The following is a 13,740-nucleotide window of genomic DNA, read 5'->3' as shown; positions in this document are numbered from 1 at the left end:
TGAAGAAGGCCAGACAGAGATTTCTCTGATTTGCTCAACTTCTTTTAATCAAGTTATATTTTCTCTAAATTCTATAAACCTCTTTGATTTCGGTTAATACGAGAAAATAAATATGTACTGGTTAATTTTGGTTAATTAATTTTTTTATTTTTTTTTTACAAATTCCAGGAATACAGTGGATGGAGGCAGAGTGATTCAAACACAGTCATTTTTATTGTGTAGTTAAAAAACGTCACACCATTTTCTTAGAAAAATAAAAGACAACTGACCATCTGTGTCATGTGATGTGATGATCGTGCATAAATATTGAAGCTAAGACCATTCAAGCATTCCTTAAGAAGACATACATTTAATGATTGCATAATCCCGCTTTCTTCCTGTGTTTGACTCTATTAAACAGTAACACGCTGTTACCCAGCTGTGTTTCATCTGGGCCCTTTGGACTTGTGGATCGACCGGTGTGAGGTGCACGAGGTCTAAGCACCCCTGAAGGGACTCTGATAGTTTGCACTGATCCGTGGTTTGCTGAACAGAACAAGATTTGACTTGATTTCTTAAACTTTGTGACAGTAAGGATGACCTTTGATGACCTCTTGGAAGAGGCCGGGTCATTTGGCCGCTGTCAGAGGCGAATCTTTGCCCTGCTCTGCCTCTTGTCGTTGCCTTTTGCAGGGGTATACGTCGGCATCGTATTCCAGGGTTACACCCCTGATCATTGGTGTCGGGACCCTGCAGTGGTGGAGAGGAGGCATGCATGCGGCTGGAACCTGACAGACAGTCGCAGGCTGACGGTGCCTCTGGTCAATAGCTCTGGACTGGTGCAGCACAGCACCTGCGAGCAGTATGAGGTGGACTGGAATGCCACAGAGCTGACCTGTGACACACAGGAACTGGACCTGAGTGGAGTCCCACTTACAGCATGCAAGGTCAGTTCCTATATGACTGTTTTTCACAGTGTTTATGTATAATTTTCATATAGTTTCATGTATAGTTTCATATGCACAGTTTACATAGATAAATGGGTGATGTTTTATAATTTAACTATAGTTTTATAGTTTAATAATGTCAGTCTTGAGCATTAAATAATGGATTCAGTGCTGTTATAGGTAGTAGAAACAAAAAGAAGACTAAAAATGTTTTTTTTAATGTTTTTGTTCATCAGTGACATTATGGAAAGGCCAAAAAAAACCCAAAACAAAACAAAACAGCCTTTAACTACTTTTACACAAGATAAAGTGTTCGAGGTACAGTCTTTTGGTTGGTAGATTGTTCCAACATGTTAGAGAAATTCACAGAGCTGTTCTGTGTTCTGCTCTCTCAGTCGCTTTTGATGTAATCAGTCCCACACAGACTCCATGATGTTGATAATACGACTCTGTGGGGGACAGACCATCTGTTGTAGAACCCCTTGTGGCTGAAGATATTTTACACTACTTTTACTTATGAGACTGACTGGATGTTAGGACTCGTCGCTTTCCTTCTGCGGATGAATCAGAGACCAGATATCTCCCTGAGCACTGCGTTAAAATAATTTGAATCAGCGCAACAGGCATTTACTATGGTTTTAGATTCTACACATTGTACTTGCTTGTTCTGTGCCCAGGGCCTACTCTACCCCCAGTGCACTTCTTTTAGTTTTCAGCCACTGGTGACTGAAGAAAAGTCATCCATGAAGAAAACAAAGTGCCAAATACTAAAGTTCCTCAAATGGACACTTGAGGCTGGCTCCAAAACGCCACTATGAGTATGAATGAATACCTCTTGCTTTCTGTTAATCTTCATATCTTTTAATTCATGCTACTCAGTAACACCTGAGTTGGCAATGTTTAATAGTGGGTAGATAATAAGTTATTAAGAATACAACCAAAGAAAACAATTTTCCTTGTCCATATACACTGGGGCAAAAAAGTATTTAGTCAGCCACCAGTTGTGCAAGTTCTACCACTTAAAAAGATGAGAGAGGCCTGTAATTTTCATCATAGGTGTACCTCAACTATGAGAGACAAAATGATAAAAAAAAATAATAATAATAAAAAAAAAAAAACAGAAACTTTTTGGTAAAAACTCTACTTGTCATGTCTGGAGGAGAAAAAATGCTGAGTTTCACCCAAAGAACACCATACCTACTGTGAAGCATGGGGGTGGAAACATCATGCTTTGGGGCTGTTTTTCTGCAAACGGACCAGGAAGGCTGAAACATGTAAACAAAACAATGAATGGGGCCATGTTTCATGAGATTTTGACTGAAAACCTCCCATCAGCAAGGGCATTCCAGATGATGCGTGGCTGGGTCTTTCAGCGTGACAATGATCCCAAACACAGTGCCCAGGTAACGAAAAAGTGGTTTTGTAAAAAGCATTTCAAGGTTCTTGAGGGGCCTAACCAGTCTCCAGACCTTAACCCCATAGAAAATCTTTGGAGGGAGTTGAAAGTCTGTGTTGCCCAGCGACATCCCCAAAACATCACTGCTCTAGAGGAGATCTGGATGGAGGAATGGGACAAAATACCAGCAACAGTGTCTGAAAACCTTGTGAAGACTTACAGAAAACATTTGACCTCTTTCATTACCAACAAAGGGTATATTAAAAAGTATTGAGATGAGCTTTTGTTATTGACCAAATTTGTTGTTGACCAAATACTTATTTTCAACCATAATTTGCAAATAAATTCTTTAAAAATCAGACAATGTGATTTTCTGGATTTTGTCTCTCATAGTTGAAGTATACCCATGATGAAAATTACAGACCTCTCTCATCTTTTGAAGTAGGAGAACTTGTACAATTGGTGGCTGACTAAATACTTTTTTGCCTCACTGTATTCAGCAAGGATCAACAAGAAAAGGGTAAGAAACTGTGTGTTGTAAGCAACACAAGGCCTCTAAAAGTGTGAAACCTTACAGTTTACAGAGTTAAACCTTGACAGTTGGAGCCTGTGTTCCCATTGGGGAAGACAAATGACCAAAAAACACAACTGAAAAGCTTTGTGTGAAGTGTTTAAACTGTCCGTATTGGATTAAATGTTTACTTTTTTTTGTCTTTCAGGAAAGCTGGGAGTATCAGTATGAAGGCAGGAAATCCTTCGTCACAGAGGTGAGAAGACAGTTTGCGTAAACTTAACAAAGTTACTTTAGATTTAAGAGAATTCCCTAAAATTTCTCTGTATTAATTGACTAAACTGTGCAGGTATGTAAGTGAAATTGGAAGCTTTCATATAGACATGCAAAAATGTCTTTGTTCCTTCTTCAGTTCAATCTGGTGTGTTCAGATGGATGGTTGGTGGACATGTTCCAGTCTACTCTCAATGTGGGCTTCTTGGTTGGCAGTTTCGCTTTTGGATACTTTGCTGACAGGTGAGGCTCCAACAACCATCAAGTTTACTGTGCTGGCCAGGTAACATATATAATTACAACTGTGTTTTATAGAAAAATATAACTATAACACCCCTGAAACACACGAAGGCATGTTTGTGTGGTATGAATAGGCACACTCCTGCAGGCCTCTTGTGGCTAGACTTGTGGCTCTGATGTGTCCTGGTGTGAATATATTATTTTCAAAATAATATTCATTCAACAAATCCCCACCTGATGTATTTTCCATTTCACTCTGCAGGTTTGGCAGGCAGATCAGTTTCTTGGTGTCCAACATTTTGAATGCAGTAGCAGGGATCGCAGTGGCTATAGCGCCAAACTACATCTCCATCCTTGTGTTCAGGACCATCCTTGGCTTCAGTGTCAAAGGAGGCTGGATGACCTCATATGTGCTGCGTAATCATCTCCATGTTTTCTGAAACTGATTTGCTCTGAGGCATCTTCATAACTAACTGTGTAGAAATGACATGGCCTAACTTTTGATCATACATTTTCAAATTATTTTTAGGTGAATAATGCAAGAATTTGCTTAAATTTGTGGAATTTATGTACTTGTGTTATTTTTGCATGTCATATTATTTTGTTTCTAACAAAATTGTCTTACTTTTAATACCGTTCCTGTCCCTCTGTCAGTCACAGAGATTGTTGGTGTGAAGTACAGGAGAACAGTGGGTATCTTGTACCAGATGTTCTTCAGCGTGGGTCTCCTCATCCTTCCTTTGCTCGCCTACTTTATCACAGACTGGCGCTGGCTCCAGGTCACCTTCACTTTGCCCTACATGCTCTTCGTGTGTTATTACTGGTAAAAAAACAAACAAACAAAAAGGAAAAAAAAATCACAATGTTGTTTGACATTGTCATCATGTACACATGACAATGTCAAACAAAAACAGACCACTTTATTGATACAAAAAATTGTCTGTGCCTGCCTTTGCGCTCATAAATGACCAGTGGCATTTATGACAGTGCGTCACCTTCATATATATGTATATATGAATATTCCAGTGTTCAGCATGCGGATCGCCTGATCTCTGAGGCAAGTAAGGGTTAGGGAGTCGGGGGCAAGGCAATGGACTACCAATCCTGATCATCCAGGAAAAAATGCTCTCTTGAAATGAGCTACTAGTCACTTTTTCATCACTCTTATGAAAAATTTTAGATCTGTACTTGTTCAGAAATGTCCAACACTCTATGTCATTTTTTCACATAATAGTGTTATCAATATTGCCCATTGGCCAGAGGGGCCGATGGCGCGAGATGACAGCCTCGCCTCTGTCAGTCAATGTGAGAGTGAATGAATAGTGGAATTGTAAAGCAATTTGAGGGTGGAAACCTGTTTTTGGCTTTCCTAGCACACACATTTGGATACTAATCAATTGGATACTAATCAAGCATTTTGTGCACTACTGGAAGTTGTTTGGATAATTGCACAAATAGGCATATATGCAGGTTACCTAGTAAAGTGGTATGTGAGTTTGGATCAGGAAACAAGACTTACAGTACTTCTAGCATAAGATGGTGTTTCCCTTTTTGATCAAAATAGATTTTTCCACTAAATTTATTATAGTAAAAGGAAAACGAAAACGAAAACTGCCCATTATCTTTGGGACTATGGTTTATATATGATGTATCTCATTGCTTTTGTTCTGTGCTGATGCAGGAAGCACTCTGGCCTTTAAATAGTAAAGCAAGAAGTAAGGTTATGGAAGTCAGCAAGGTGTACAGAGATGTACTACTTCTTCCTCTCCTGCTGTGGTTTCAGATTCAAGATTCAAAGTGTTTATTGTCATGTGTGCAAAGAAAAAGCATCTCTCTGTACAATGAAATTCTTTCTCTGCTGTCCACATGCAGATGCCAGTTAATATGTACAAATAGATAAAATAAAAATATCATGAATAAATACACGGAGACAAAAAAATTGAAGTATTAAATAGATTTATGTGCAAAAGAGCTATGAGCTTAATATGCTGGTTTAATTACTTGTTCCATAATAATAACCATTTTCACCTTGCATATTTACCATAGTCACTTTCCAGGGAGTTAAAAAGCTCCTCATCACTTAAATAATGTATAAATCTTTTCAGTTAAGATTTTTATCTACAGACTTGCACCTTTAGACACTTCTTTGTTTCTCAGGTTTATCCCAGAGTCTCCGAGGTGGCTCATCTCTCAGAACCGTTCCTCCAAAGCTTTGAAGATCACTGAAGCCATGGCCAGAGAGAACCACAGGACACTGTCCAAGAATACGGAGGTAGGCCGATTAAATAGTTCACTTACAGAACAATTTAAGAGTTTATGGATAGCAATGACTAAAGGAACAATATATTCACGAAATATGTTTATCAGTTTACTGCTGATTTTAGTATTTAATGGAATTTGTTGACAAAGATAAAGAAAATCACCAAAACTATTCTCTAACATTTCATTTCCACTAACAGCAAACATTAGGACCTATTAACTCTTTATTTATACCATTATTTTTATGACACTTTTAAATCCTGCTTTAATCTCACATTTCCATGTTTTTATTTCCCAGTCACTGACTGATGGTGAAGGTGAGTCTACCTCTGCCTCTTTGCTGGACCTAATCAGAACTCCAAAAATGAGAAAACACACCTTCATCCTCATGTTCAACTGGTGAGACTTGCCTGAAATCACACACGTTTTTTGCCTACATGCAGGTGATGCTGAACCTCTGTGTTTGTTGTGCACAGGTTCACCAGTGCTGTGGTTTATCAAGGCCTCGTCATGCGCTTGGGGATAGCAGGAGGAAACGTCTACATTGACTTTCTCATTTCTGGCTTGGTGGAATTTCCTGCCGCCTTCCTTATCCTCTTCACCATTGAACGTATTGGCCGGCGTCTCCCATTCGCCACTGCGAATATCGTAGCTGGAGCTTCTTGCTTCATTGCTGCTTTCATTCCTGACAGTGAGTTTTATGCATAGACTGTACAGAAAACACAGACATGGTCACCACCCTGGTACCCATTGGTTATTGACTTCCTGTGTATCTCAGGCTTGTTCTGGTTAAAGACAGCGGTTGCCTGTATCGGTCGGTTGGGGATCACCATGGCCTTTGAGATGGTGGTGTTTGTTAACACAGAGCTCTACCCCACATTTGTCAGGTGAGGAAACTAATTATAACCTGCTGAAGTTATAACCAGGAAATTGTGTTTATCTCTCCATCATTTTGACTGAATACAGGAACCTGGCAGTGTCTGTTTGTTCTACACTGTGTGATGTTGGAGGCATTGTGTCCTCATTCCTGCTGTACAGACTGGCTGCTATCTGGCTGGAAATGCCACTCATCATCTTTGGTGGGTTTATAATGTTTACCAGTAAGCATGTATATGAAAAAAAAAGGTTAAATACCAGATGAAAGGTGCAAAACCTCGTATTTATGTCTTCTCAGGCTGAATTCTTAAGAATGAACTGTGCTCTACATTGCCACTAATATATTTTGGAAAAGGATGAATCTACAGACAAAATACGTACAAAAAATATTCTGTATTTTTTGTACATAGCTCAACTAATGTGAATGCGGGAGTGAATGTGAGTGCAAATGGTTGTCTGTCCCTGTGTGTTAGCCCTGCAACAGACTGGCAGCTGGACAGGTCAGCTGAATCTGACCTGTCCAGGGTGTACCCTGGACAGGTCAGATTCAGCTGTTTGTTATTTTCTTTTTTTTTCTTGGAAAAAAAAAAAGAAGAACAAGAACAACAAAGAACGTCCCTCAAATCAAAACAAAACCAAACAAACAAAACCCCTAAAAGCATAATATTACTTTGCCGATGGGTTGCCAGAAAAATACTGATAAAAAATTTTTAAATTAAGATTTGGGGGAAATATGTCAGAGATTTTCCGTATGGGCTGTATAGGATTTCTTCTGTAGAATGTATATGATAAATAAAACACATTTAGATGGATAAAAGCTACACAATTACCTAATGATATATTCAAACATGCATGTAATGTAATAGTTAGGCTTAAAATGGCAGAAAAGTAGTTTTGTTCGTTGTAATTAATTAATAACATATTATATATTTTATCCATATTTAATATAATAAAATTAAATAGCAACTATTACATTTTTTTTTATAAAACTAGTAACTGGGTTTTAAAAGGTAACAAATCAAGTTCATAGATTTACCTTTTCAAAAACATCCACAAAATGTTAATAATGTACTCTTAATAACAGATCCTAACAAGGAAAAACAAATGGATCAGATATAATTTCACAAAGTATTGACACTATTTATAGAATAAAGTAGTAAGTAGTAATATAGTAGTAATATAGCATCACTATGTTTCCATTTGCCATATTTGTCCTTAAAAATGTTTAAAACTTTTTTTTTAAAAAGTCTACTGCTGCTGTAAAACCCCTTCATCACTTAATGTGAATTTTTACTTATGTAAAACTACAAAGAAATTACAAAACATATTTTGACACTAACAGTGTTGTTGAATTACATCAGTTATAGAATAATGTTCTTGCCTTGCAGGTTTGAGTAATGGTTGTACTGGCTGCTGACTGTGAATGGTTTTTGTCACCCAATTTTAGCCATTATTTTTTCCACAACAACTTCAGGATGTTTCCTGAAGCAGTAAACTAGAATTTAACATCTTATAGGTTATTCAAAGGAAGTAATCTGTTAAATTACAAATTACAAGTTTCAGTTCATTTTATAGTGCCCACTGTCCAGAGTTTGAGCCATCCACACAGTATAATACAATGTTACTAACTGCCTGTGTAACTATTCTTTGGAGTAAATAATTCAAGTAATTCATTAAATGTTATATTTTTAGCTAATGTTTAACTAAAATGCTCAGAAAATGCTTTATACTGATACCAGTTCCTTTAATGCTTTTATAGGAGTGTTTTAGAAAGTGATAATTGTTTATTCATTCGATATTTTATTTATTACAAAGATGTTAAAAGCTTTTTATTTAGTTTTTAATCAACAACAATTTGAGTCAGAAATATATATTTTAGTAGCCTAAGTGTGATTATGACCAGAGATTTAAAAAACAGAACAATATCTGAAATTGAAAAGTCTTTAGCTTTTTTTGTAGGAAATAATTAAAATAATTTTGTAATTACACTGACATTATCTGCATCTTGTTTTGGTACAGGCGCTGTGGCAATCATAGCTGGAGGTTTGGTGCTGTTACTTCCTGAAACCAAAGGAGTACCTCTCCCTGAAACCATTGATGATATTGAGTTCCCTAATTGGTAAAATGTCCCAGTTTTTTCGGTCATAACACATTCAGAATCCCGTTTACTGAGTACAGCTAAAGTATTAGTCCAGAGGTCCATATGAAGAGCACTGTGTATAACTTGTTATATTAATGAGTAAAGTAATCCTTCTTCTGAGTTCATATTACTTTTTAAAGGCATTACAATTAGCATTTGTTTTTCATCACTGCTTTTTGTAAAACTTAAGTAAAATTCAAAGAAAATCTGTACTAAAGTTTCATTGTAACTGATAAGGAAACTTATCTCAATAGACATTTACTATGCATTATTTGTGGGTGTAGTGTCAAAATGTTTTCTTTCTCTCAGGAAAAAGCGGAGCCAAGAAGAAAATCATCAAATGAAGAATCTTCTGAAGTCTGAAGATCAGATGAAAAACAGGGAAACGACTACTGAATGATTACATTTTATTTCACCCAAACACAAGGAAGTACATTTTTAATATTTGTATAATTTCCTTGTTTCATTTAAGTATTGTTTTTCCAAATTTCATTAATTGTTCATTGTCCTTCTTTTTTTTTTTTTTAAACATGCGCTGTTTATAGTGTAGCCACATCAGACAGCAGTGCTTGTAATATCAGAGCAGAACAGTGTATATATGTTAAGATCCTCAATAACCACATTGCAGTTTAGTTGGTTTTGATGGTTCTATCTATCCAGTCCACAAACTTAGACACTCGAGCGTAGACGCCAGGTTTCATGGCATTGGCACAGCCCAGACCCCAGGATGTGACACCCTGCAAGACAAACCTGTTTTGCGAATAACACACTAGAGGACCACCGCTGTCACCCTACAAGGAGAAAACACACACATATACATATATTTTACAGTTCAATTCACACACTAGCTGCTTTTGATGCCGTTGAGGTTAACTGCTGGCAAAACTAACAGAGAAGAAACAGAGGAATTGTTTGGCCAGTGGCTCATTTAAAAAATATAACAGAAGACTAATTAAGGGATTGGAAACAGCACATCTACTGTATTTGTTGTTGACTATATACATTGAAAAAGTGGGATAGTAAGATTTATTTAACACATTTGACTTGAGTCCTTTTACCTTTTAGGCAGGCCAGACAATAAAATAAAATAAAAACATGAAAAAATAATAAATTAGTAAAATTAAAGAATTTACTCTAGACCCCAAAACAGGAACTTTCCTCTTATTTACTTGTTCCTGTTAGTAAATTATGTTGGTGTACTATGAATGGCAATGGGGGTGAGCAGTCTTATTAAATTACAGTTAAAAGTTCAGAATTGATACACTCCTTCACATTTTCTATCATTGTCCAGTGGGTTGGATTTGAGTCTTCTTCAGGACTATCTTGGCCCCCGTGCCTTATGTTTGACACCCCAGAACTAAACATCACTTATAACATGAGTGTGCCACAAAACACATTCATGTTAATATAATTTTAAAATTGGGTCACTTTTTCCATGTTTAATCAATGCTACAAATAAGTGGAGGTTTAATTCAAACAAGTATCAGAGAAATGTTTAGTCAATATTCCAGTTACTAAAACAACCATCAGGCACTCATTGTCATCACAGTTCTTTACATCTCGATTTAAATCATCTAAATAACCATCTAAATATTTACTGTTAATATGGAAAATTTACATGCATAACAGATAAGAGAAGTTCAAACATCTGTCTAGTGTTGATTAGATACATTTTTCTGTGTGTGATAACAGAGGACTCAAAAAACTTTAACATGTTTGTAAAATCAAATTTTTCCTGGTTTGAATGTTTAATTTGAAATTATTTGATTTTGGTAGCTTTAATTTATCAGTCTGCAATTTTCTAATATTTTAGAATGACTTTTAATTTGGTGTTAGTTTAATAGTTGATTGTTGAAAGAACTGCTAAATCCAAAGTACTCTAACTTTATGAAATCTTTTCTTATGTATGGTGAACTGTTCTACTGTAAACATATTAAATAAAAATTGTACCTGGCAGCTGTCTGTTCCTCCCTCGATATTTCCAGCACACATCTCATGATCTTTGACTCTGCCGTTCAGGTATGCTGGGCGATTGCAGACCCTATTCTCAATCACAGGGAAACCAGCTTCCTTAAGGGTGCCGTCACCTCCTGTACCTGCAGAAACAATTCTCAGCGGTTATCCTCCTTGTCATTATGATAAGACATGTTTAAACCATTTACACTGGCTGTTGTTTTCATAAAAACAAATACTATTATCAACTTCTTGTATGTTGGTTCTATTGCACTGGTCTTTATGTCTCCTTAAAGGTAATTTTTGTCTTAAAAAAGCTACTTTGTTTGAACAAAGTGGGAAACATTCTATAAATGATTAAAAAGCTACAATGTTATGTCCAAGACACCTGTGCATTGTATTTCAAAGCGACATACAGTATCAGCACCATTCAAGCCAGAGTTTACTCAACATTTGTACATAATAATGATGTGGGGTATAGTTAAAAGATCAAACTTATTTTTAAAACTAAACATAGAAGAATTGTTTATAAGTTGTCCTGTAAGGTAGGAGTACAAAATTATTTCAATCAGAAGATTAAAGTGCTGGTTGGGCTAAGTAAAAACGCTCTGGTTAAACAGTGACACTTTGTGGTGAAAAGCTTTCATTACAGCTTGCAGAGGATTTTACAAAACAAGACCTGATTGTATTTCATATTAATCTGCTCAGTGTTTTAAAGTTTATTATCTATAATGCATCGTGAGTTAGTAAGCAAAAACATGTGATCAAAATTGGTTTAAACAACATAACCAGACATTTGCATTGTATTTATGTATTTATTTATACAAATTGATCAGGAATTCAGATAATTCTCACAAATAACAACAATAGCACACATAAATGTGACCTACCTTGAGTCTCTCCCCATCCAGTAACATAACACTCTGTTTCACTGGGCACTATGTAGTCCTTTTCTGGCAGACAAGCAGGCTGTACTTTTTCGTTTATTAGCACAGGCCTGAAAATGCACACACAACATATATTCATACATTGAGAAGCATCAAATTTCAGTCCAATAACATATGGGGGCCACTAAGAAGCATGAAGATGGGGTATTCTTTTCTGACACATAGCAATAAGACCAAATGGTGGACGTACGAAGGTAAGAGTGTCCTAGTTATAATATTTACTGTGACATAAAGAGCAAATCAAAAACACATGAACACGTATAAGTGTAAAAGATGTAGACAGTGTTTTTGCTAGATTTTATGACGTTTTTATTTTGCATACATAGAAATCCACTTTTTCTTTTCATTGCCTCAGCATAATGTTGTGCTGTAAGGGGTACTTTTGAGGAAGACTTTGCTGACAGTGTGTTTATGTGTAATTATATTTTATTTCATGTATTTGTGCAAAGATTTGTACACATTTCACTGATGTGATGCCTCTTGCGCGGTGAAAGACCATCAACTATTTTCTCTATTTCAGGGACAACAGCTGCCAAGCCACAGAGGATATGGGTGGTGAGACAAGATTTGGCCTCTTCTAAGTCACAACAATATTAGACGGCATTCACAGCTTAGAAGTCTACACTGGGAAGGCTGTCCAACCACCTGAGCTTCCAAGTGAATGGGCAATGTGGTCCTACATACAAACTTGCACGAATTCTGTGCAAATCCAAAAAATAAAGCAGCCAGTGATGGGATATCTCCAAAGTATAAAGAGAAGGAGAAGATACAGAAACCCACAGTTCCCATTCCAAACTGGGAATGGGTAGCAGGTCCACTAAGTTGCAAAAGTAAAGAAAACAATACACAAAGAAGAAAAAGCAATATGTATATATATACAGTGGCTTGCAAAAGTATTCGGCCCCCTTGAACTTTTCACATTTTGTCACATTACAGCCACAAACATGACTCAATTTTATTGGAATTCCACGTGAAAGACCAATACAAAGTGGTGTACACGTGAGAAGTGGAACGAAAATCATACATGATTCCAAACATCTTTTACAAATAAATAACTGCAAAGTGGGGTGTGCGTAATTATTCAGCCCCCTTTGGTCTGAGTGCAGTCAGTTGCCCATAGACATTGCCTGATGAGTGCTAATGACTAAATAGAGTGCACCTGTGTGTAATCTGATGTCTGTACAAATACAGCTGCTCTGTGACGGCCTCAGAGGTTGTCTAAGAGAATATTGGGAGCAACAAGACCATGAAGTCCAAAGAACACACTAGACAGGTCAGAGATAAAGTTATTGAGAAATTTAAAGCAGGCTTAGGCTACAAAAAGATTTCCAAAGCCTTGAACATCCCACAGAGCGATCATTCAGAAATGGAAGGAGTATGGCACAACTGTAAACCTACCAAGACAAGGCCGTCCACCTAAACTCACTGGCCGAACAAGGAGAGCGCTGATCAGAAATGCAGCCAAGAGGCCCATGGTGACTCTGGACGAGCTGCAGAGATCTACAGCTCAGGTGGGGGAATCTGTCCATAGGACAACTATTAGTCGTGCACTGCACAAAGTTGGCCTTTATGGAAGAGTGGCAAGAAGAAAACCATTGTTAACAGAAAACCATAAGAAGTCCCGTTTGCAGTTTGCCACAAGCCATGTGGGGGACACAGCAAACATGGAAGAAGGTGCTCTGGTCAAATGAAAATAGGAACTTTTTGGCCAAAATGCAAAACGCCATGTGTGGCGGAAAACTAACACTGCACATCACTCTGAACGCACCATCCCCACTGTCAAATATGGTGGTGGCAGCATCGTGCTCTGGGGGTGCTTCTCTTCAGCAGGGACAGGGAAGCTGGTCAGAGTTGATGGGAAGATGGATGGAGCCAAATACAGGGCAATCTTGGAAGAAAACCTCTTGGAGTCTGCAAAAGACTTGAGACTGGGGCGGAGGTTCACCTTCCAGCAGGACAACCACCCTAAACATAAAGCCAGGGCAACAATGGATGGTTTAAAACAAAACACATCCATGTGTTAGAATGGCCCAGTCAAAGTCCAGATCTAAATCCAATCGAGAATCTGTGGCAAGATCTGAAAACTGCTGTTTACAAACGCTGTCCATCTAATCTGACTGAGCTGGAGCTGTTTTGCAAAGAAGAATGGGCACGAATTTCAGTCTCTAGAGTTGCAAAGCTGGTAGAGGCATACCCTAAAAGACGGGCAGCTGTAATTG

The 13,740-nt window shown here is 37.4% G+C and overlaps 2 protein-coding genes across 4 annotated transcripts in view; one reads left to right on the top strand and one right to left on the bottom strand.

The window, feature by feature from the left end:
* Positions 1–482: 482 nt before the first annotated feature.
* On the top strand, positions 483–9,141 carry LOC146501986 (solute carrier family 22 member 2-like). Of its 3 annotated transcripts, XM_085132602.1 has the most exons (12): positions 484–926; positions 3,042–3,089; positions 3,246–3,349; positions 3,609–3,763; positions 4,001–4,169; positions 5,504–5,618; positions 5,904–6,004; positions 6,082–6,296; positions 6,384–6,492; positions 6,572–6,684; positions 8,501–8,600; positions 8,931–9,141. In XM_085132602.1, exons 1-12 carry the CDS (start codon positions 576–578, stop codon positions 9,019–9,021), a joined length of 1,671 nt encoding a protein of 556 aa, XP_084988728.1. In that variant the 5' UTR covers positions 484–575; the 3' UTR covers positions 9,022–9,141. The 3 variants fall into 3 exon arrangements, 2 of the variants coding, with proteins under 2 accessions (XP_084988729.1, XP_084988728.1); XR_014869323.1 differs by lacking the exon at positions 6,572–6,684; XM_085132603.1 differs by lacking the exon at positions 6,572–6,684 and having other exon boundaries at positions 483–926; positions 8,501–9,141.
* LOC146501985 (plasminogen-like) overlaps positions 9,012–13,740 on the bottom strand; it is a 19,742-nt gene continuing 15,013 nt past the window's right edge. Inside the window, exons 17-19 of the mRNA XM_085132600.1 lie at positions 11,465–11,571; positions 10,572–10,717; positions 9,012–9,412 (exon numbers count right to left, since the gene is read on the bottom strand). Coding sequence (XP_084988726.1) covers positions 9,251–9,412; positions 10,572–10,717; positions 11,465–11,571 — 415 coding nt within the window. The 3' untranslated portion in view covers positions 9,012–9,250. The remainder of the gene's footprint in view (positions 9,413–10,571; positions 10,718–11,464; positions 11,572–13,740) is intronic.

Source organism: Neolamprologus multifasciatus, chromosome 15, assembly GCF_963576455.1.
Source record: "Neolamprologus multifasciatus chromosome 15, fNeoMul1.2, whole genome shotgun sequence".
Lineage (NCBI taxonomy): Eukaryota > Metazoa > Chordata > Actinopteri > Cichliformes > Cichlidae > Neolamprologus > Neolamprologus multifasciatus.
The sequence above is the reverse complement of the archived record's forward strand: the minus strand, read 5'-3'. Positions and strand labels throughout refer to the sequence as shown.

Excerpts from the sequence above, each read along its gene's own strand:
- LOC146501986 (XM_085132602.1), top strand. The coding sequence starts at position 576 with ATGACCTTTGATGACCTCTTGGAAGAGGCCGGGTCATTTGGCCGCTGT. Across the intron at positions 6,005-6,081 it reads TTCATCCTCATGTTCAACTG|GTTCACCAGTGCTGTGGTTT; the intron begins GTGAGACTTGCC and ends TGTTGTGCACAG. Across the intron at positions 6,297-6,383 it reads TGCTGCTTTCATTCCTGACA|GCTTGTTCTGGTTAAAGACA; the intron begins GTGAGTTTTATG and ends TGTGTATCTCAG.